This window comes from Zonotrichia leucophrys, chromosome 6 (genome assembly GCF_028769735.1).
Source record: "Zonotrichia leucophrys gambelii isolate GWCS_2022_RI chromosome 6, RI_Zleu_2.0, whole genome shotgun sequence".
Classification (NCBI taxonomy): Eukaryota; Metazoa; Chordata; class Aves; order Passeriformes; family Passerellidae; genus Zonotrichia; species Zonotrichia leucophrys.
The window spans coordinates 7,968,205-7,993,332 of record NC_088176.1 but is presented as its reverse complement, the minus strand read 5'-3'; the positions used below and the strand labels follow the sequence as shown (position 1 = coordinate 7,993,332).

Sequence of the window (25,128 nt, the reverse complement as noted above, 5' to 3'; positions counted from 1 at the left end):
TTCTGCATAGGGCTTTATGTGATACAGTTATTTACCAACACTGTGCTAGACAAACTCAGGGTTTAAAGTATGTAAACATTTCAATTATGCAGATGACAGAGCTTCAAGTATATTGATGTTATTCCTGTGACTCAGGGACTCTACATGTTTTCAGGTTGCAATCCCAACTAAAGGACATTTTCAAAAAGCTGCTGCTGCATGTGCAGCCCCTTCAGTTGGTCTCTGATCTCTCACCCTGTGTCTTCTCTCCCAAAACTCCTGTGAAGATCCCACTGTTAAGAAAGCCATACACTCCCTCACAGAGACCTGAATCAAGCAACACCTCAGTGGTTCAGACATAACTTCAGAAATGAACCTAGGCTAAATTGCCTATTTTATGCTACAGGGGTTAATAAAAACTCAACAGAGGGAAAAAATACAAAGAAAAAAATTTAAATTGATGATGCATATGAATTAAAGAAAAGAAAATAAGATATATGTAGTGCTACAACACAAAAGAAAAATACAAAGTCTGTAGAAACAGTAATTCTGAAAATCAGGAATTATTTAGTCTGGTAATTGTTCCAATTCAGCTGTTGTTTCTTGCCATGAAATTAGTCATGTGGTTGGAAACAATCATGTTTTTTGTGGAATTTTTGCTATTAGCTTAGGACTAAAAGATTAAATAGAATAACTGAGAGAAGTTAGGATTGTGTGACACACCACACTTTTTAAGTTACTGCACTAGAATTCAAAAATTTGCTTGTGGGTTAATATCAGTGTGATCAATCTCAAAGTCCTTTAGCAAAGCCTCTTCTACTCAGTGCAATTCAACAGTTTTAGACTCAGACACTCAGGGGTCTCACAAGGAGAGCTACACTTTGTGGTGAGCATCAGGTGGACACCACCTTTCCTCCACCTTTTTGCAGCTGCCCTGTGCGTGTGCCCCGGTCAGCAGTACCTTTGGAGCTGCAGAGATGAATGGTTTGTGTTTCCATACCTATGGCAGCCAGGGAGGGAGGGCCTGGCCAGTGGTCAGTCTCAATCTTTGGTATCTCGTTGGGTGCTGGTGCATGAGCTGCTGGGAACTTGGAGGACTTGATGATATCCTCGGAGGACTTGCTCTGTGCTGCCAAGGCAGCTGCATCTAGATGGCAATCAGGGAACTTAGCTATGTGATCAGCTGGAGCAGCACAAAGTCAGCCTTATTTTGGCAAAATGTTGTACTTTACAAGAAGTTAGTTTTCAAAAGCAAACATTTTCATGTTCTGCTTTTCCAATTGCAGATTGAAGCAAAGCAATGCCTTTTTCTTGCCAACAGACTGGAATCAAACCTTCCTCTCCTCCCGCATCCCCACCCCAAAGATAACCCCATATCAGCTTTGGATTTTACTAGGGTTTCACAGTGTAAGAATGATTATGCAAGAGTGAGAAAATGCAGCCTAGCAGTATTTGCCAATATCTCCTGAGGACAGCTGATTATTTATGAAGATGAACTCAGATTTATGTACTAGTAAGTTTTCCCTCTAGGGGAAGCAAACTAATAGATCAGAGTAACAGCACAAATCCTAACATTACTGGTGCTAATTATTTCATCTGTGAAAAGCTGCAAAACAAACAAGTAAAGAAACCTGAAACAAATATATTTCACTAGGGGATTTTTTTCGTGCTGCATGCCCTTGCTTAGAGCATGCAGTAGTAGTAAAAGCAGATATGAACTTATTAATGAATACTGAACTCCATTAAGATCAACTTGGCAGGGCAAGGCACTTGCAAAGCAATGAACCTCACCGACAAACAGCTTGGTAGTGGGGCTTCCACTTTAATTCCATTTTAAGCCAAAGCCTTGTAAAAGCATGTGAGGATATGCATTATGGTTTTCTCTTCTTGACAGTAAAAAATATTTTAAAAAATCATCTAATAGGATTCAGTGTACATTCAACCCAACCTTAACTAACTCTGAGCTGGAAAATGTGTTAGCTCAAATCACCTTTGCTTATATGAGGCTATTCTATCAGTAGCAACAGTTCCAGAATTTTCTTTCTTTTTTTTTTTTTTAACAGAAAGATATTTTTAAACAAAGTGATGCACTGTGTTGCTCCTCCAACACATTCCAGGTAGTTAAGCAACATCAGTGTTAGATATCATTGGGAATTCTGAGCAGCTGATGATTGAAAAACTCTAAGCATAACTGCAGGCATGGAGGGAGCTGGTCAGAGTTTACAAAAGCATGACTTCAAACAGTACTTACGTATTAGAATTGGTGATGTCAGTGGTTAAACATTCACATGTTAATGGGAGGTGAGGAGATACATTAAAACCATAAAAATAAACAGAAAAAATGTTAAGACTTTTTTTCAAAATGAGCTTAAGGTTTGAAACTTAAAAAAGAAAGAAAGGAAGACCCTGATGTGATAGCAGAGCAGTGTAATCTGCGGTGCTCATTCCTGACTACAGAATGCACTTGTGGGCTTTCCTGCTCACCCCAGCTCACTGGCTCTCCGCCAGCTGTTCATCTAAGCCCTGCAGTGCTGCTGATTTGCTACTTAACCCTAAATACATTTCACTGGATAAAACATCTGCAAAGGGATGAAAATTCAGAGTCTACAAATAGGAGTAATCTGTCTTTCACTGAGGTAAATAAAAGCCATCTCCTATGCACAGCTGTCTGTTCACAGCAGGAGGGAAGAGTGAACACACTCCTTTATGATGATTCCTTTATAATATTCCTTATAAGAGTTAACACACTCCTTCATGATGATTCTTTATAATGTTCCTTGTAAGAGTGAACACACTCCCTTGAAATGCAGCTTTCCCCTGTGGGACTAAAGACAGGCAAGGCTGTGGGCTTCTGCCATCATTGTCATTTCAGACTTGCTATGACAACACCAACACCAGAAAGCTCAGAGCACTCACACTGCTGTCCAACTCAGAACCCAAACACCTGGAAAAACAAGTACAGCAAACTACCTGAGCTGCATCACATGGCTGAGAGTCAAATTAGCCCTGTCACTGATAAGTCACCTATAATATCTTCACTAATTAAAGATTCTTATTTAAAACCACATTAAAGGTACATTTGGAATTCCAGTCTGATTATAGCATCTCCATCTTTGCTGCAGAAAGAAATTATTGTACACAAAATGACTTCACAAAATAGGGATATTTTGTGAAGTCACTGTCAGAGATCTGTCTGCTGTTAATTCCTTTTAACATGACCAGTACCTGTACTCTTAAAATAAAAGCTTAAAGAAGAGAAATGCTGGAAGGTATCATAATGCAAACAGCAAAATCTCAGCTAATAGCAATTTTGCCATTAATATCCACACGGCAACATTAACCATATAATCCAAATGAAACAACAGGCTTTAAAACAGCATCACTTTCCAGGACATGCCATTACAGCCATTTCAAGCTTGAACTACTAAATTTTTATGCTTGCAAAGCAAAAACTGAATGCTTTTCACAAACTGCACATTTTTAAATTCAGTTGACACTCCAATTTTGAAATAAAAAGGGAAAGGTCATTTACCGTGTTGTTTGTAGATGGGCGGTTTCCTGTAAATGTTGACGCCTTGATCTGTGACATTAAGAAACAGAAAAAAGGGAATGTGAAAACTACTTCAGTTGTACATAAAGATAACTCAACCACTAAAGCAATAGATAGACCAAATCAAGGATGTAGCACAAGAAAAAGCCAGAAAACTATTTCTAGTATTATACAAAACCAGATTATTTAAAGAAAAGAAAACATAGGAACAAGTGAAAAGTCAAAGACATGTGGTATGAAGTCCTTTGGAGCTGATTCTGTAACATGTGGATGCATCAACTCATGAACCATCAATTTTAAAGTGGCATAAAAGAGAAGAAATGTAAGCAGGCAAGACATTTCAATGGTGAAGATACAAGCCATTTGGGGAAAACTACCCCGAATAACTTCTGTGGAAAATTGTGCTTCAGTCAGAACAGCTCAATTTCCTTTCCAACTGACTGGCTGGATTGAACAGAGGAGAATGCAGTGAGCCTACAATTCACTTCAAAACCCAGAGAACAAAATAGCCACCTAGGACACTGCTTTGAACAGGCAACAACAGCCACACTTCAGTGAGTGAAAGGAATTCTTTATGCAGTGTTCACTGATATGCTACTAATTCTCAAACCATAGAGACAGATTTTCTTTCTTTTTTCTGTAATTTTTTTTATATGAGGCCCACCATATTGCATATTACCTATGTAAATCAGAATAAAAACACTTCCCAGAAGTCTAAAGCAGTAAAATCTACAGCATGTCTAAATGATACCATATTTTTCCAAATAATAATCTAGGACAGGAACCATTTTGTTCTAAACTACCTTCCCACCCCAGCCAACATTTCATGAATTCAGCACAGCTACAAGTACAAAAGCTAATCCAAAATCAGCACTACAGTGCAAAAATGTGCCAAAATCTTATTAGAAGAGCAAATTGAACTACAGGGAGCTAGAAAATTAATGTCAGAAACCCATTTTGCTACTTTATGCTGCCTGAAAAAAGTTTTCAGTTACATTAGAGTGAAAGATGAAAAGGAATTTCAGAAACACATGTGCTGTATCACAGATCCAATTAAAGTGTTACAGGAGACAACTTTGCCTTTGGTGTTAAGGAAAGTTAAACTTAAAAATCTATTGAAACAGAGGCAAATCTTACTCTGCAGAACCCTACATCCTTAAACAAACAGGCAAACTCATTGCACAGAAAGGCTGTGGTACTTCATTCCTGTGTGGGATCTGTTATGGCCACTTGAGCAGCAAACAGGTAGGAACATTTCATGCAGTCCTTCTGCACACCCACGGACCCAGAGAGCTGCAGGGAGGATGGGAGCACAGCTCCTTCCGTGGCTGCACGGCCCCAGCTCGAGGAGAGCTCCCACACCATGCTCCAGGTCACTTCTCACAGCTATTCATGCAATTAGGCTTGAGTTTAGTGAGGCACCGAGAGCCAGGTGAGCTTAAGTGGTTAAAAGAGCCAACCTCAGCCAAGCCAGGTCACCCTGACTTAAAGGGGGGTGCACAAAATGTTTATCTGCCAGATTTGAGGAGAGGAGGAAGGGCAGTAACCTCTGGCAGTGAGGAGGAACACCAGGCTGAAGGGAACCTGAAAGTAACTGGATAGAACAAGGCTTTCAGCTAGTGCTGAGGCAGCCAGAGGCTGTCCAAACCCTAGGGACACACAGCTCTTCCCATCAAAATCCAAGACACATGGTCTTCTCAGGTGCTGGAACAACTGTGGAGCTCACTTCAAAACAGACACTGCTCTCTGTAGGAAGGACATCCGAATGCACACATATCCTTGTGGATCTGCAGGACTCTCTGAGAGGACACCAAGCCATTGCACAGAACAAAAAAACAACCTCACCTGCTTTAAAAAGAAAGGGACACTAAACTAGAATTGCTGTGTTCAAAACTTAAACAAGCCACAACAATCTGAATGAACAATAAATGTAATGGCTCACTGGCCACCTCTTTTCTGCATGTAACTCAAAACCAACTCCTCTGAAATTAGCAGACCTATGCTGGTGCAAATGGGAGAAAAACCGAGCCCGACATAATTCATGTACAGCTCACAGGCCATCAAAAAACCCTGAAAAAATGAAGCATTCTAAGAGTGAAACACCTGACCAAGAGAATAGGTAAAAATCCCAAAAATCACAATAAACCCCTACGTTCCTTAAGGCACTACCCCTCTCAGCAAGGCCAGAAGCAGTTCCAAATGCTGAGGGTGCAACCCATGGCAAACGGTGTGAAAGGATGGAGACAAGACAGGAGTTACAAAGGCTACATTCTACACTGTGACAGGACAGCGAGACACACACAGTGCCAGCTCCTACCTGGAACATGGAAATGTTTAGGGGCCTGAGCGTAAGTTGGAGTGAGAGGGCGACTGTCAGGCCGATAGGGGACAGGGGAGTTCCGACCGCTGGACGGCTCATTGCCTCCAATGAAAGAATGGAGAAAACAAAATGAGAAGAGGGAGAGCAACAATAAAAAAAAAATTAAAAATAAAAAAAAAAGGCAAGCCCAATCAAACCCAAACAAAACTGGTGGAATCAAAACCTCCAGGGAGAAAAGAAGTTGAACCAAAAGTATAAATACAAACAATAAGGAGAGGTGGTAGTAGCCCTGGTGACTTTTTTTTCCCCCCCCGATATTCCTGCAGAGACAAAAAATTCTTGTTCAGGCTGGAGTTGAGGTTTGAGCAGCTCAGACTCATTCTGACGGCATGCAGGCAGGAGCTGTGTGCTTGTAGCTGGTGATTAGATGGGCAGGTCAGAAAAGAAGAATGGAAGGTTACTTGGCAATGATTTTTTAGTACAAAGATTGATATTTGGAATTAAAAGGCGCAAACATGGAGCAGAGTAGTTGATATGCAAACCCAAAGCAGATAGAAGCAGATGCTGGCAGTTACTACAGTTCACTAAACCAAAAGTCTACAGAAACCAGAAACAGAAAATAGCTGTTAGGTCACTTGGTCCATATCAAAAGGCATAACTGTTCCACAAACACTCTTTCATTGGTTTAGGAAAATTCTGATATGGCAAAATAATTTGTAAAGCAGTGCAGCCCATCTGCTGGCTGTATACACTTTGTTCGTGCCACTCCAAATCTCTATCAATGCCAAATTTGGTTCTGATGATAATACTTCACCACTGTTAATCTAGAAAAGCTGAATCTAGGACTATAAATCTCAGCTCTAGTTTGCACACACAGTTTGTGCCATTTGTAGGATTACTCCTACTGGGGCTACCCCTCTGCCTCCTGACAATGCAGCACAGCAATCCAACAGCCCTGAAAGTTTCTGTGCCTTGTCAGGGAGCCAGGGCTGCTGCACAACCACGAGGGTGGACCCCAAGTATCAAGGCTTAACAGCCAGATATCCATTCACATCTCTGTGTGTGTGTGCCTTGGAAGAATGCAGCTGCCTCTTTTATTGTACCATTCTTCAAACTAGAGCAAACCTGCACAAAGAAAAACCATCTTCACAGGTGCTTATTTCACACGGGTGGGGGTGACCCCAGCAGTGAAAAGTAGGGGAACATCAAATCCTTTCCATTTTTAAAGTATGCACAAGGGTTTAAAAACCCCTAGAAATGTTGGTTAAAAAAGAAGGGGAAAAAATGGAGGGCAGAGGAGGGAATGCTAACAAATACAGAAGGCTATAAAACATGGGAAAAAAAATTTCAAGCCTGTTTCCTATGTCCTGTTAGAGGACCCAAAACCTTAAGACTCAGCACACTATTTATCTATTTGGAGTGGGGAAATAGGTGTGGGAGAAGGAAAAAAGAAGTTTTCTTTACAATTTATACATTAAATCCTCTTTTACTTGAACAGTCATCTACCAATCTAAAAGGCACTAAAGGAGAAAAAAAAAGCTCTTTTACAAACCTTGCTGAGATCTGCCCCAGAGGCTTCAGCCAGTATACAAGTTAACCCACTCCATATGAATGCCTTAAAAATTGCATGCACAGTTCAGGGGGTTTGGCTACACAAAATTTGTCCAGAAGAATGCATGAACAAAATTCTGTATTTATCATTCTGACATTTCAGCCCTAAATGACATGATGCTCTCTCAACCACATGTGTTCATGGTTGTTTTCTATTCTTGGTGCAGTGATGCTGAACTTCTGGCTGGGTAACAGTAAGGGCTACCTCTGAAAAGCAGCATGAATGATTAGTTAAACATTATTGTTTATCTCAATCTATGGCCCTTTACTTAGCAATGCCAATATTGTGTTCTACTTCTCCACCCTTTGAGATATTGTGATGGTGAAACACTTCACTTGATTTTACTCAGGTCTCTTGATTCTACTGAGAAATTATGAGTTACTTTTCAGCAAAATCATTGCTTTGTAAGGGAAAAACCCATCAATATTAATATGTCTTGAGATACAGTTAGTTGTTAGAGAACCTGTCACTGCCTTTTTGCTTTCTTTGACAATTATACTCAATGGAAGAAAAAAAACAAGAGGGATTTACTGACCTGTGGACTTGTCTCAATAGAGGAGTCACAAATACATTTTACCCATTGGGAACTGCTAGACTACATGTGTGCATGTTCAATTTGCAACGCTTCTATCACCAACACTACAAATACAGGGAGGAAACCCTTAGACCCTTCTCTACCTCTAGACCCAGATAAGTGTGCTCACACCCATAAATGTATGCTGGCTGGTCTTGCATCAGGGACACAGATAATTTGCTCAGAGAGAACTGGACACGTTGTACAATGCACCCAGCACCAGGCAGACAGTTACTGTGGTGTCACCCTGAAGGTGATGCTTTACAGATGCCTCTGCTGGCTTCTGTTTCCTGTTGTACCTAATGACTCCTGCTAGTAGCAACAAATAACTCCCCTTCACACTTCCTAGGATGGCAGCCTCATTGCCTCCAATCTGTTCCAGAAGGAATGGTACAGCCACTTAGATTCCCATTAGGCCATCCCTGAGGAGCCCACTCTCATAACGAGGCTTAAGTGCTTGGGATGCAGCTGCAAAACCACCCACAATTTATGGAAGCAGTGCCAACATCTGCAGAATGTGCACATGCACAGAGGAAAGCAGAGCTCCTGGCTGCCTCTACCTGTCTCCCAGGGCCTCATGGCCAGCCTGCTTGCAGCTTTACATAAAAACCCATTAAATCTGGGTTCCTTGCCTGCACAGAAATGGCTCTTACTGTTGCAGATATGCTGTAACTACTCTTAACTCCCCAAAGCAACAAGAGCACTCCAGTTCACCAACACTGTAGAAAGAACTAATTCTCACACCCTTGTCATGAAGTTGAATATGTCTGTGTGTAGGTGGGGGAGTGTTAAAGAGATAATGGAAGAAGCTTAATGTAAAAATCAATCACTGCAGCACAGCAAAAGGGAAATTCAGAGGTTTTTTTAACTTTCATTCTCTTTGCTCCATCAGGTAGTTGTTTTCTATAGCTGAATTTGTTAGGCAAGCTGCCCTAACAGCCAGGAATAGAATTGCTTGCCCACACACAGCCCAGTGTAATGCAGGTCCCTGCTGCCTTCTGAAGTGCTCACCACTGGGCTCACTGTGGGATTCACAAGCTCAGCTCACAGAATCAGGCCAAAAAACCCATATGCAATCAACACTGAGCCTTCTGTCAACCTGCAACCAACACTGAGCCTTCTGTCAGGTTCCAGTTTAGTTGCTCTACTTCTGAGTAGATATGGTAAAACAAGCTCAGCAGCACCTGAAACCCTTACTCCTGTTCAGGTTTTGTCAAACTATCATGCATCTTCTTGTCCAGATGTGTAGCCTTTATTTCACACACAAAACTGAAAATTATTGAAAAGCCAATACACAACTGTCTTCCAGACCAAAACTTTCACCTGCATCCACAAAACCCTGGAAACAGTCACCAGGTACAGAGAGCATTTGATTTCAGAGACCTGCTTCAGGGAAGGAAAGAGGGAACCTGTGAAAACCAAGGTCCAAATTGTCTATGAAGTTTGGTAGACTCTTCATGGAGTCTAGCAAAGGAATACACATTACTTTGGAACCCTTTTACATGGAAATCTTATGGGGGCTTTGCAATATTCTTGAATGCCTCTGAAAAATTCTAGGCATGCAAGATGAAATCCTGGCTCTCAATGAGGGTTTTGTCTCTGATTTCAGAAGGGTCAAGGTTTCTTTCATTCGTGGACTTGTTTTGATTCTTTCATAGCAAAGACAGTGCTTTATTGAGACAAGACCAAATTCAATGGAGAGTCCAAATTAGATTAAATGAAGTCTAAGCTGATGTATATTACACACTCTTCCAGCTTTTTCAACATATACGTTACATCAACAAACTCTTACTCTAAGGCATCTTTAGCCCCTTTCACTCCTCCAATTTCTTTACTTTTGGCTGTGTTTATGAGGTTTAATCAGTAAGCTTCTTTAAGCCTTATGTTGTATGAAAACACACTGAAACTGGTCTAAATGTCTTCTTTTCTGGCCTGAGTATACAAAATAACACAGGTGTAATGTGCCATATGACACTTCAATTATTAGGCTACTGGGAAATCATAACCCTTTACCAAAGCAGTTTTGACATGATCTGTATTGTCTGACTCCCAAAGGGAAAAACCCCATACGTTATTGTTTTGTGAAATCTTTCTTACAAACCAACATCAAGGTCACCTTCTTGCTAAAAGTACAAGTGAGAAAGGCTGAGCCACTCAAAAGATCACACGGTACCTCTTCTGTCACAGCGCTATGAATTTGAGCTTTCAGCAGCTTGGCTGAGTTATGACACATAAATGCTGTCCAGGCCTTCTGAAAAGTGAGGATTCCTACAACATCCTTCAGGACATACCTGATAAAAACCATCCTCCTCCCCTCTGTCTGCAGCACTTGCAATCCCACTTGGCCTTCTCTAACAATAACTGAGAAAGATACCTGACCTACATGCCAAGGTGATTCTTTGCAATCTGAAAACAATAAGCATGGATTTCCAATAGTTCTTCTCATTTATCTGTTGAAGAAGCTATTTTCTCAACAGAAAAAGAATGAAAATGCCACCTGAAAGAGTGTGAGCATTTATTTGGATTTACAGCAAAGAAATGTTGAAATTGCAAGGACTATGAATTAACTGCATGCTGAAATGAGCAGTATAGCTATTTTTAAGGGTCCCAATCTTTTTAAGTGAGATTTTTTTAAAAAATAGAGACATAGTAGAAAAGTGGACAGTGCAGACTATCAAAAATCATCTTAAAAACGGCAAGAGTAAAATTAGTGGTGGTGATCTGAATAGTTTAAAGAGCTATGATGTTGAGATCTATCAGCATTTCTTGAAACTTCCTAGCAACAATTTTCTTGCAACTGCTTTTGATTATCTCCAGTTTATGAATATCTATATTAATTAATCAATGGTGCCAGATTGGAATCTATGTTCAATTTATTCAGCTTTGTCTTTCTGAGCTCTTGTAGGTGATATAAGCTATGACCTTCTCCCCCAAAACAGAAGAGATGGCCCAGCCAAGTACTCCAATAAAACTCAAAGTAAAACATTCACAAAAAGCAAGAAACAAAACTAAAAGCTTACTTAGCTAAATGAGTCCCTTGAAGGGACACAGTGAAAGAAGAATCCTTCTCCAAATCAAACCATGGAAAATAAAAGATTGAAAAAAGACCAGATCCTCAAACAATGTAAATCCTTGCAGTGCTACTGCCTGCAGCAGAGCCTGCTGATTTGCATTAGTTGAGGAGAGGCCTAGAGATTTTAATTTTATTTTGTTGGGCCCTAATTATTGCCAAGGTGAATAACAAAGATTAAGTTCCTTTTTGTAATTGATCCTTATATAATCTCTTTTTTTCCCTTCTTCATAGTTTTGATCACCTTGCCCCCATTCAGGCATTGCTGTAATCAAATTTTCACTGCATGTTTTAAGAATGGGGCAGTAATAATTAAATTTGATAAACTAACTAACCAAATTTTCACTGCATGTTTTAAGAATGGGGCAGTAATAATTAAATTTGGTAAACTAACTAAACAAATTTTCACTGCACGTTTTAAGAATGGGGCAGTAATAATTAAATTTGATAAACTACCTGCTGAAGGGATTGTTGTGTACTGCTTTAGAAAGAAGCTAAATTCGGTACATAGAGGTTCTGAATAATAAATGACAATGCTTCTCTGTGTATCTCTACCAGGTAAAAGCTTGGTGACTCTTCAACTAGGGCCCTTAGAAATGACATATTTCCTCCAAAAAAAGGACATTATGTCTATTCTAAACGTAGTTCTGAGTGCAGCAGCACATTTCGAGGCATGCTCAGCTACACAGCCATTGGCAACCTCCCAGAGGCACGCCTTCACAGCTCTGCCAGAGCGCCAACAGGTCTCCAGGTGGAGGGTACTCCCTGGAGAGAGGCCTGGCTCCTTACCTTTGGCATGGGGGATGAAGTGGTGTCGGAATGGGGAGTTGGGGCGGGAGTCATGGAGCACGCGCCGCGCGCCCAGAGCCAGCAGCTCTGCGGCCACGGGCAGGCAGGGGCAGGACAGAACGGAGACAAAGAAAAGCAATAAGAGACAGGCAGGGAAGGAGGCTTCGAAGGAAGCAGGAGGGAAAAAAAGGCATTGAACAATTAGGATTCTGGAAAGAAGGAAGGAGAAAAGAAAACAACAGAACGGTTAAAGACGCACCAAAGGGCCCGTAAATGTTACGACAAAATTACAGGAAGTGTTAGAAGAGAGGCTTAGGCTTGAACTGCATGGCTAATTTAGCATAACATCATTGGCTTAATGAGCTTCTGAGCAATGCCTTGTTACCAGAAAGTAGCCTGCTACCAGCATGCAAACATCACAAACGTTGACGCTCAATTAGTTAAGAAAGCAGCTGGTTTGAAAAGCGCCTGACCAAAAAATGTCAGTCAAGAGGCATGCAAGCTGTTTTCTATTGTTTTAAGACATTCCAAAAATGCTGCCAACATCAGCTAGGGCACTAGGGGAGGAAAAGGCTGCAAACTTTTTCAGAATTTGTAGCACTTGGTTTTTGAAGAACTTTATCCTGACAACGTCAGTACAGCAGTTCACTTCTCTCTCAAGGGCTAGCTGGGAGCAAAAGAGAAGTGATCTGGGGCCACTGGGTGTATTCAGAGAGAAATTATTCTTGCAAAATAATATGGTGAAAAGAATTGCTATTAGGAGGAAAAAATATATATGTTTGTGCTATTATTCAATAAATAATTACTGTAGGAAAATTATTAAAGTAGCTTCAACAATTACCCCAAAACGAGGTAGGAAACATCAAATGACAAATATACAGAATTACTTCTGTGTCATATGCGGATCAGTAACAGGTGAGCCCAAGATGAGATCATCTGAACAGAGATAAGTTTGAACAAATATCTCTCCAGAGAACCCTTCAGGCTGTGGACTTTGGAAGATTTTACATTGGCTCACAAGTCTGGCTTGAGCCCATCTGCCCATCACAAGAGTTACATAAACAGAGATTGCTTCTGGGGAAGGCCTTTGACTGAACACAGACAGTAAAACTCAACCACAGTCAAGTCTGGAATAGGGCCTGGATTTGTTCATATCCCTGAGACAACAGATAAAAAATGGAAAAATCCCCTCAGACATAGAGAACCAGGGGACAGAAGTTTGCAGCTTTTTCATGTTTTCAAGTCTCTTTCAGTTTCAGTTGTAACGTCATCTTAAAACACAGTCATGTTGTCAGCACCAAGTATCAGACACAATTTGCTTCTGTCCCACCTCCCTTGGGTCCCTTAAATAAGGCATTCACTGACAGACACAATTGGCTGCTTTCAGCCCACCCCCTCTAGGAAATGGCTACAGCATTCAAGTTCCACAGTGGTGGCTCTATTATAAATCTTTAATTTCAAAAATGCAGCTCCTATTGCATATGGGCTTTTGGCATCCCAACTGTTCAGCTGTAATCACCAAGGAAGATGAAACCATGCAATTGTATCAATTAATTTAAAAACAGATCACAAAGATTTAATTCATTACCATACACAATAAAATCAGTCTTGAAAAGTCTTCAATGAGTAGCATTTAGCCATATACATTTTTATGCATTTTGGGTGTGGATGAATAGTTCATTTTCACATCTTGCTTTTAGATACACAACCAGTAATTCTGAAGGCACTGGGAACCTGAATGACTTGTACATTTTCTTTACTGTACTGCTAAACCAGAAAATAAAGCATGTTTTTAAGTGTTCCCAGGCAATTGCCTACAGCTTTAATTAAAAAGATACCTTCTGAGTTCATGTCTTAAAAAATTACAAGCAATTTGGAACATATGGGTGTTTTGCTTCTGAATATGCGATTCTATGGCTGCACCAAGCTTTAAAGCAATTTTTTACAAGGGAATAAACCTAAATTACTAACTTCTGTATAATCAAGCCATAATTTTTGTTTCCAATATGTGATACTTTTCCCAAATTCCAGAATGAACTTTGTAATTCACTGCTGCAAATTTTCGCTTGCTTTCAGAAACATACAAATATTTTTAAAAGAATTGATTGGAAACAAAACCAGAAGATGCATATTTATGATGCAAAAAACAGCCTAGTGCAAAAGACTACGTCAATCCAGAACAAAATACCAGGTAGAAAACGAGACATTAAAATACACAACAATTTTTCAATCCGAAACTTCCACTTCTAAGAGAAAGAAGTGCTTCACTGCACCACTGAGTGGCATAATAAAGAAACAATATTTTTGCATGGATCTGCAATGCAGTTGGCCTTACCAGGTCTGTGGAAGTGCTGGGGGGAGCGTGACATGGTGGGGGTGTAGCTGTGGCGGCTGTACACGGGAGAGTTGATGGAGCCCTGGCTGGTGGACCTGTGAATCATGCGGTCCCGAACGTCCTGGTAGCCCTGCAGGACAGAGGCAGCCACTGGTAAATGGAAATGCACAGAACACATTTTTAGCAGCACTTAAGTTCTGTGGATCTGAAGGCATCAGCAGAAGCGACTGAAATAGCAACATCCCTTAAGCTTTCAACCTACTTCATTAGCACTGCTCTCCAAGGATCTGCTCCAACCCATTTTTACAGTCGTGGAAGAGTTGGAACCTGTACTTTCTATTAAGCTCTGTAACAATCCTAGATTTGCCCATGTTCCCTGACCCCATAATGGAAGCTGCATCCAGAGCATGTGTGTCCTGCAGTGTCCTGCACAAGACACATCAACTGGCCATCAGCAAGCCAATGGAGCTTGGAGACCAGCAAGAATTCAAGAGCTGCAGCACAGAGCTCTCTGTGGCTAAACTGACCATGTGTCACCAGCTGTATCAGCAGGTATTTATATCCAAATCAGATTCCCCATGCATCTGAAAACATGACACCTTGTACAGCAAAATTCAGTTTACTTGCTTTCCTGGGGGTACAAAAGCCAATAAAAGAAACAAACAAAAAAACCAAAAAACAAAGTACACCCTCACCCCCACCCCTCCATGAAGCAAACTAAACCAAGACAAAAGGGAAAGGACTGATGAATGCATGAAGATTTACAAGAAATTTACAGCCCCTTTATTTTTAACTAGTAGCAATAAGTGCAGCTTTTATGTTGCAAATAAGCAATAGGATAATGCAATGATAATGATTCCGCAAGGGCATCGATTGTATCCTGACAAATGACTTCCCAACTCTTCCATATAATTAAGATGTTCAAACTCACTCCTCTGGCAAAGCAAAACCAAACCAGACCATAGTTATGTTTTCTGCAAGAGAAAACTGCAAATGTTTCAGCAGCAAACATGGGTTGTTATTTGGATGCTTAGAGCAGCATTTTATCTGCTGTAAATCCTGCAGCTCCCGAGACCTGAATGTGCCTGTGCCACGAGGAGCAGGAATGCACCAGAAGTGACACCTGCTGGACAAAGGGCTCTGCTTTAGAGGGAGGAGCGGCAGCTTCACTTCTTGTACAATACGAGCTTCATGTTTCCTTCTTAGAAATAATTTTTGTCAAGTTTCTACATTGAGAAAACATGCCTGTGTGGCAAACACAGATGGATCTGACTGACAAGAAACCCAATGCCTGCACTGGCTCGAGGGAATGATTCTAATCACAGAAGGACACTGCCCCCAAAGGTTCCACCAAACTTACTTCTGCAGAAGGGGTGGGTGATAAAGTCCTTGGAGACTGCAAAGACATAAAAAATAAGGTTATGAAATATTATTGCATATGCTGGGCCAGAAAATGGTAATCTAAACATTGCTGCAGGTACTCTGACATATGACAGTGTAAAGTGGCAATGCAGAAATTATTGAGACCATTCCAGCACTGGAACCTGCTTTTTCCACATGGCTCAGGGACTGGTCCATAAATCATTGACGTTTAAAGTTTCTGGGAGAATCTTTTTAAGTGTGATTAATTCAGTCAAGTACCATGCAAGATCATCTCAGCCATCTAATCACTGTGGTAATTAAAACATAGCTGTAAAGATCAAAATCAGAAAGAGTTATTAATTTAACAACCATGCCTGTCATGAAGAAATCTTTAAAATGGAAATCAAAAGTAAATAAACTTAACTCAGAGCTTTTGCATGGAAAATCAGAGTATCTTTCAGGATGAAGCATGTTTTCCCTCCAACGCACACACTCTGGCAAAAATGTGCTTCTCCCCAAGGCCTTACATTTCATACCCATGCAAAGGAGCACGTAGTTGTCATCAACATTTCTTTGATGTGACCTCCTTTAAATCTCTGTGTTGCTCCATGGTTACGTAAGGAGAACAGACAGGAATTACAAGCATGTGTATTGAAAGAACTGCACAGAGGCCAGTGGGCAGAAATATGCACAATATTATGAAAAGTTTCTGTAACACATAAGGAAACTGAGGCAAGAAATGCCTTTAGAAGAAACATATGATTATGTATATGCTGATGGTACAAACAAGAATAAAAGCTTGTAATTACCAGTTATGTGCTCTTCAACCACCAGGAAATTTGAAGCTGGGAGATCAAGATTTAATTATTTCCTTTGTGCACAAAACTTCAATATTATTTGTCATAGTAAACTGGGCAAGAGATTATGCTTTTAAATAAGACCACAATTATAGAATGATATAGCTATTAAGATAATATCTCAGAAGCAAAACTGCTGATTCTGGTCCAACTACTACACTAATGTACAACAGCAGTAGTGTAAAAAGTATGCAGTTTCTGGTACTAAATATCCAGCTGGTAAACGTCCATAAATTTTGGACTGAGAGACCATTCACTCTCATGGAGCTGGTGACACTGGGAATGTTAAGTATCCAAACAAAGCAGCAACATTTTTTACTAGATAGAGAACAACTCCTTTTCAGCAAATTTCCATAAAGCTGTTTAAAACTGCTTTTGCTACTTTCCATCAAAGTCTTGAAAATATTTTATATTCCTATTTTCCTAATTCCTATCATCTAACACCAGCAGCTGTAAAAACTTTGCTTCCTCCTTGCTTTGGAACAACATTCTCTATAAAAACTGAGAGCTAATCTAAAACTTTCAATATGAACAAAAAAAGCACATGTTGTGAGGTGCATTCTCACATTTTTCTCCTAGCAATTCATGTGTTACTCTAAATAAATGAATTTCTATCATCTGCTGAGGTTACCTAGATGCTGAGGTAATGGCTGCAGTAAAAGGTAGTCACAGGAATCTAAGACTGGGAAGGCAGCCCAGCAAGTAGCATGCTGAATCCAGGTATTTTTCCTTCCATGTATTTTTACTCCATCACTAGCTGATGTGGCTTTTTGGGAAATGGAAGCTCACTCTGCAGCAAATTTAGTGTTTCATCATGCACAGGTGAACTGTCAGATCTCAAATTCAAAGGCTGCCAAGGAATATTTGCTTTTCCAGGTCTTTCAAAACCTGGTCTATCACAGAAGGCCACACTATGATCAGTTTCAAACACTGGACAGGTGAGTGAGAAAAGCAGCTCTATCCCAGAACAGCAGGCCAGTGGAAATACAGCGAGGGCTCCAGAAGGGGAAGGGGAAAGGTAAAGAGAAGAGGAAGAGGGCTTCTTCTGACCAAACTTATATAAAAATTTCTACTGCAAAAGTCTCAATTCTCTATTCCTTTGTGATCTGAGAGTCTCCTCTAATACCTGAAGCCACATAGGTCATTTTGTCATCTAGGAAATTTCTGCTAACTTTTACAGGTATCATTCTGGATGCCACACTAATCTATTTTAGCTGTCTTTTACCTGAACTACCAGGTGGGATCCCTGCTCCATCTGGAAGCATCTATCATGTTAGAAAAAAATCCTTTTTTCATTTCATGTCTGCTTGTTTAGTGAAATGTGTTTCAGAGCATTTAGTGCTTTCAACAAACAGAATACTTGAAATAAAGGACAGAGAGGTGAAGTGCTGCTTCTCAATATATACCAAACAAAAGCTGCAGCTGAGAGAGAAAAGACGGCCTCGGAGTACATCAGGCTGCTGCTTGCAAGGCAGAAGTGACAGGTCCCGAAGAACCTAAATACCTGGCAGGTTCTGGTAACTTTAACTAATTAATTTAATTAAACAATTTCCGATCTGGTTTGTGATTCCGAGAGCGGTGACAGGTGGAGCAAGTCCGCGCTCTCCGCCAGAGGGCGCCGGGACAGCGCGGGATGAGGGAGTGAGGGCGGGCTGGAGGCTGGGAACCGGCCCTGCCCTGCCCGGCCCTGCTCTGCCCTCCCCGGCCATGCCTGCCCCTGCCCGGCCCGGCCCGGCCCTGCCTTTCCTTGCCCTGCTCTACCCGGCCCTGCCCTGCCTTTCCTTGCCCTACTCAACCTGGCCCTGCCCTGCCCTCCCCGGCCCTGCCCTGCCTTTCCTTGCCCTGCTCAACCCGGCCCTGCCCTGCCCTCCCCGGCCATGCCTGCCCCTGCTCTACCCGGCCCTGCCGGGAGCGCAGCCCCAGCCGGCCCTGCTCACTGCCACGCTGTTTTCTCGCTTTCTGTGCCCCAAATCGATCGTTTTCTGACAGCCTATTCCCTAGAATTACGGTTTGTGTCCATCTCTGTGCATCTTCCCTTGTACACCCAAAAATCCTTCTTTGCTGAGACTTTTTTCTTTTTCTTTTTAAATCATGGTGAGGTGTCACAGACATATTTTCTGAAAAATCCTTTGCTAGGATTTTTCTCCTGAGAAGCTGAGAGGCCTCAGAAATGAAATGTAAATAATTATCTGCTGCTATGGAACGTAGCAGGTGCATATTTGACTGGTTTCATGTGGATTGTTTTTAATTAATGGCCAAGCACAGATCCAGCTGTGGCGGGACTCTGGTCAGTCACAAGATTTTATTATCATTCCTTTCTAGCTTTCTGATGTCTCCTTTCTCTTTCTTTAGTATAGTTCTAATACATAATTTTCTTTTCATATAATGTATATCGTAAAATAATAAATCAGCCTCCTGAAACATAGAGTCAAGATTCTCATCTCTTCTCTCATCCTGGGGACCCTCAAACACCACCACAGTGAGGGGCATTTCTCGTTCTTCATGCATAAACTGAGGGTCCCCTTTTACTTAACACCACCACATACACACCCTTTGCAAAGAAAATGCAGGATAAATCACTGCACAACTGAACATGTCACCTTCTTTGCTTTTTAAAGATGATGGGGACTGATGTACGTTGTACCAAGACTGCTGTCACTCGATTACCACAACACAAACACAGGGTAAGGGATCACTCCACCCCAATGGGCTTGTGTTCTCATTAGGGCAAGGGAAGGGATGAGAAACAGATACAAAGAGGTGAGGTAACTTGCCCAAGGTGACAGAAGTCAGCAGCAGCATTGGGTGAAAACCCAGGATCTTCTGAAAAGAAGGTGAGAGCCCCTCATGTTTCCAGAACAAATTTCTGTACTCACTAGAAATTCACTGAATTTAATGCTGGTGAAAATATAGTGTAAGAAAACCCCAAAGGCTTTTGCTTATTCCCAGAACAAGCATAAAAGCAGACAATTTCACCATACTGCTTTATCAGCTTCCAACATACTGCTTTGTCAGTAAGAAGCTCCCCTTTAAGGATCAGCATGCAGTTCACCTTCTCTGGTGAGATTAGTTCCCCCCGTGTGACTAACAAGAGACGTGTGTTTGTAGCAGGTTTTGTGGAACAGGTCAGGCCTGTTGGAACTGGTCAGAGGTCACCAATGCTTCTCACAGTGGTTTTGAACCAGATGCTAGCTGGATTCACTACCAATATAAATTGGAGGGGAGAAATTCTGTAATGTTCTGACCTGTTAATCTCTTATTTTATTCCTGAGCTGAATTTCCAATTCATGATTTAAAAAACTATCTCTATAAAACATTTAAGAACAAAGGAGAAAAACTGATGTAGTTCTGACCTGCTGGTGGGCAGAACACTGATAAGGAAACAGATTATTAGTCACACTGAGCTGGTGATCCACAGACCACTGGTGCCTGAATGATTTACTGTAATTCTTTCTTCAACTTATCTTCATACTCAATTCAGTTACAGTCAGGTCACTGAGATTGCAGCAGTAAATCCATTTTCACGTCCATTTAGATTTGCATTCAGGAAGTCTGATTCACAGACAGATGGTATTACACAACAAAGCCTGCTCCACAGACTGCACTGGAATCATGTAAACAGTAACTGCAGCCATGAAAATTCACCTGAGAAAACTGGGGACCACCAATCTGAAAGACACCTTCACATACAAGTTTAGAAGAATAAATGACAGTGTTGTCTTATTGCCGCATGATAGAAGAACCCTTACTAAATGACAGCAGGTTAAAATGTGAGGCAGGTATTTGTATAACACAACCTGCTTTACCAGGTGGAAGAGCAGTTCATACTGACACAATTTTATCCAGTATGGCTGGCAAAGTGCTCTCGTGATATATATTTCTGTGAGATAAGTATCCTGCTGCTCCTAGTCCATGGAATACCACGGTATTCCTCCTATCCTCCTGTGAATATTGGTGCTCCACACCACAACAGCACATTGGCTTTTGCCCCACATGCCTTGCCATTCCCAAAGATTCGTTATCCATGGGAGTTATGAGGAGGCACAACAGCACATTGGCTTCTGCCCCACGTGCCTTGCCATTCCCAAAGATTAGATATCCATGGGAGCTATGAGGAGGCACACAAGGACAGCCTGCAGAGCTGCCCCCTGTGCTGATGTAGGTGTCTAACCCTGCAGCCCCACACGTGAGGCAGCACCCCATACCCCAGATGAGACAGACACAAAGCAGTGTGAGCAGCAGCAGCAGCCACCTCCAGCAGTGCCCATGGGAAGCAAAGCAGGCTCTGGATGCAGTGCACAGCAGAATGAGGTGCTGGTAATGGGTCATTACCTCTCCAAGACTCTGTCTCTCCTGTCTGTCCTCGTAGGCGGAGGTGTAGAATGGCTCATAAGTAATTAGGTCTGGACGTTCAATGTCATAAATGGCCTTGACTTTGGGAATGGCTGCTAAATCCTTGTAATCAAGGATTTCATTGTCTACTTTTGCCTAAAGGTCAAAGACAGAAGATAAATTAACTTACACAAATGCACTGGCAATTTCTGTTTTGCACAATTCATGATTTTGTGTATTTGTTGTCACACTGTTGCTATGGAAACCCCTTTTTGGCACCCTACATCTGGAGTGAATGCTTCTTGTTCTTCTCCAGCAGGCCTCCTCTGCAGCAGCTCACAGTGTTTTCTCTCCTCTTAGGGAAGAAAGAACATGGCATATATAGATCTAGTTACAAAAGTTTTTTTATCCCCAGTAGTGAGCTGGAAACTTCAGCTCTGCCAATGACTCATTTTGTGGCCTCAGGCAAGTATTTTCACCTTTCTGCTCTTGTTTTCCCATATGCAAAATGGGTGATAACATCAATTTAGTTTGCAGATTACAGAGATTACAAAAGGATTTCATGCTGAAGACCACAGACAGATACTCAATTTATAACTGTGCACACAAGAGGAAACAGAACTTATTGGAAGGAAATAAAAAGACAAGGAGGACTGTCAGGACTGGGTATCCAAACCACCAGATAAAATAATTACATAGCATTCATCACTCATCCTATGCCCAAGCTTCTGACTAAACCAACTACCAACTACATAGTGCAAGCATGGACTATTTTTGTTTCCACTAAGACTGCAAGGAGATCTTGACTAGTTAAAAAAGTAGAAGTAGGAAATAAATTCCCAAGTCAGCTGCACCCATTGGAGGGAGACAGAAAGAGGCCTTACATTTTGTTTAGATAACTAATATTTTTCTTTACTTACAGAAAGACTTTAAATAAATCCTCATACATGTTTATTTACCTTACAGAAATACATATATGACTATAACCGAAAGAGGATACTCAAATTGTTTTTCAACACTTCCAAAAGATACTTTATTCACAGTAGACTGCATAAGGAAACTCACATTGACTTCTGCTCTTTCTCAGTCCTAGCACCTAGTAATTTCAGATTAATATGCATTTCACAAGCTCTTTAACAACCACTGGTCTTGGCAGTTCTAAAGAAATGCCTTAAACTAGAAACAAAACCTTTCTTGCTAGAGAAGCAAGGTTTGAAATATTTGGGACATTCACTCTCTACAGACAGACTCAAACCTGTTTAGCTTTTAATTACCCGATACTAAAAAATACCTTAAACCATTTTAATCCTTAAAATATTTAGGTATATCAATATATGTTATTTCTGTAATATTTTTACCAGTTTGTTAATGAGGTGCAAATATGTCTGGATACTCTTAATCCAATATAAATTATTACAGATATTTTTGTAGACCTTGATCTAGGCTGCCATGTTGCTCCACAGACAGTGATTCTGAGCAACAATTTATTTTCGTAAGCAACAGATTATGAAATTGATATTATCCACATAATGGCAGTTCTCCAGGACATGCTTTGTCTTTTGATATATGCACTGTAAACACTTTTCATATATCAGCTTATTTTTGTGGTTGTTGAAATGCATAGAACTAGAGTTTAACTCAGGACGTGAGATTTTTAATTTTGGACCTTTTTTTCTGCATTATTATAAATGTTACTGACTAATTTCTGGGTTTTACCCTACATTTTCATCTTTATAATCTCAAGGTTGTTGATAAAATCAGTGATTTAGCATTATGCTTAATAACATTTTTTTTCCTAAATTAAAACCACCTTTCCTTTCACAACTGAAAAATCTGATTTCTGACCTGGAAGGTGTTGGATCAGATTGGTTTCTTTCAGTGTAGCTGACCCTGCTCCCCACATTTCCCAAGTGCAGAGAGCAGACCTCTCAAAAATTGTGTATGAAAGTGCACAGATCTCCTCACAAAATCCTTACAAAGCCAAATGACCCCTCTGCCCTCTATCCCTCTTCACAACACGAAGTGACATCCAAAGATTTACTGTACCTTTCCAAGAGAAATGTGACCTGGAAAAGGCCTACCCTGCTCTTGAAACCCTGCAGCTATAAAGGCTACATAGTGAAGGTTTTAACAATTTAAGCACTAAAATAAAGCATCAGTATAAAAGTGATTTATTTCAGCATGAGTAGCTCATGTGCAAGCAAAGGCTCAGCAGCTTATTCATCAGCAGGAATACTTACATAGATAGTGTGGCCTGGAGAGCCAGGTATACTGGAACCTGGTCTGGAATAAATGCTTTCTGATGATGTTCTTGTAGGCTGAAAAACAAAAGGGAACTTTTGAGAGCAATCTGAAGCCATTAATGTTGGCAACTTTAAGTGAAGAAATCTGCATATATCTTGAAAATAACTGAATTTAAGAAAAATGTCAACACAAATGCAAGCATTCTGGCAAATTCCACAATCTTGTGAGGCAAGTGGGGTTTGGTTTTATTTTTTTTTGGGTAAGGGAAGGAGTGGTGTGAGAGGGGAAGAGGTTTTCTAAATCATACAGTGTAAAAGACTAGACTGACAACAATAATGAACAAAATCAAACAACACCTGCAGAGACACTGTAGGAGCCATACAAAAAACCATCCAGGACAGTCCTGCTGGTCATTTTAGCAACAGGTTAGTTCACAAACCACTGTAGGGATCAGCAGTCCAGCAGACAAAACTGTTGTGAGGGGCACAGCACATGTGTAATCTCCTTCCAGCTGTTCAATCCCTGGACTTCCATTAGGAATGACATCAGCAGAACTGAATTCAGCCTTCCTAAGTAAAAGGACCTGAAATTCTTGGCTTGGAACTGTTCCCTACATCTGCAGCACAACCAAGATGCAGCAGGGAAGTCAAATGTTGGTTGCAGAGTCATGATTCCCCATACTGCAAAAGTCATGTTTAATGACAATGTCCTGAAAACTGAAACTCATGACAACACTCTCATCCCTACAGAGCCAGTGTTGCTATATTTAGTAGATTTTCCAACATGTTTTCAGGACTAAACAGACACTGATCCCCTGGGGGAAGTTCTGTGAGAGGAGAGAAAACAACTGATGACCTGTGGGGATCCTGAAAACCTGATGCATTTGCAAAGTATTCTATTTGATCAAAAGTCTCCCTGGTTACTGTGATGATTACTGCTAAACTTGGCACACAGCACATACACAAAGGTAGTCAAGTCAACAACATCCCAACTGAAACTGAGAAACCATCAACAATTTTTGCTCCCTAACTGACTTCAAAGAACCAAATCCCATCACAAAACTTTGTGTCAGCACAAGACTCTGATGACACCAGTGCAGTGGGGTACCTTGAAGTCACTTAAAATTAAATCCTGGAAAACAGTCCTTATCTCATCAGCTTGTGACATTAGGCCCCCTGGACTAAGGGACCTTCAGGCACACCTGAAGAGAAACAAGGCTTGACAGCTTGGCTCATTGTTTCATAGGAAATACTGGATGAACACAAAAAGGCTACTGGACCTATCTTACCTCTCATCATACATTTCCTGAAGGAGCCTTCAACTGACCCCAGAGACTTTCTACTTTTAATTTCAAAGCCAGAGAAGCTATTGGAACCATCTGTATATAAAGTGCTGAAGACTAGTCATGGATTATACAGCAGGCTTTCTCTGACTTCAATTCTGAAAATTAAATCACCACATTCTGGGAGGGTTAGAGAAACAAAAGGCTTTGAATACGTTCCACCAAAAAACGTAAGATTCAGATCAAACAGAGAGCAGATGTAGCTGTGGACTGACAAAGTCCTCTCCAGAGCATGTTTGAGAACACTTTCTCAGCTGGACCTTTACACGTTTCTTTTCTTTTCTCTCTGAGGCTGCAAATTCCTACATCTCAAAAGGGAACAGAATTTTCTCATCTGCCCTTAAGCTCCTCCCAAACCAATAAACCCAACAAGAAGCACTTGTTTCATGGAAATGTTACAAGAATTGAGCTGGAAAATCTGGCTGCTGTTGAGAAACACTTTATTCCCCCTTCCATTCTTCCATTTCACTCTGTTTGAGTGGAACACATGTAACATGTTGCTGCAGTTACTATGGAAAACAATTGTTTTCATTACAACATAGGGAACAGTATTAAGTACTTGAGGTACTTTTAGGGGTGTCTCTGTTACCTTTGGCTTTTGGCAGACATACTTTGAGAGTTTTGTCTGCTCAGTTTTCCCTGTTGTAGGAAAACAAGTGTTAGAGGCAGTTATGGCTTATTCCCATTTGGCAGGCCCTTTGGATCTTTTATAATTGCCTCAAAAACAAGAAATTCTCAGTCCTCACTCCAGCTCCTTAGTTC

At 40.9% G+C, this 25,128-nt stretch overlaps 1 protein-coding gene across 4 annotated transcripts in view; it reads right to left on the bottom strand.

The window, feature by feature from the left end:
* The window catches only part of ABLIM1 (actin binding LIM protein 1), a 201,421-nt gene that overhangs the window by 14,927 nt on the left and 161,366 nt on the right, over nt 1–25,128 (bottom strand). For 3 of the 4 annotated variants that reach the window (XM_064716223.1, XM_064716222.1, XM_064716221.1), the window contains exons 10-17: nt 23,021–23,098; nt 20,781–20,936; nt 15,590–15,625; nt 14,230–14,359; nt 11,895–12,056; nt 5,847–5,951; nt 3,512–3,559; nt 980–1,126 (exon numbers count right to left, since the gene is read on the bottom strand). In XM_064716223.1, the coding sequence (XP_064572293.1) occupies nt 980–1,126; nt 3,512–3,559; nt 5,847–5,951; nt 11,895–12,056; nt 14,230–14,359; nt 15,590–15,625; nt 20,781–20,936; nt 23,021–23,098 (862 nt within the window). The remainder of the gene's footprint in view (nt 1–979; nt 1,127–3,511; nt 3,560–5,846; nt 5,952–11,894; nt 12,057–14,229; nt 14,360–15,589; nt 15,626–20,780; nt 20,937–23,020; nt 23,099–25,128) is intronic. The other variant, XM_064716224.1, reaches the window with a different exon arrangement.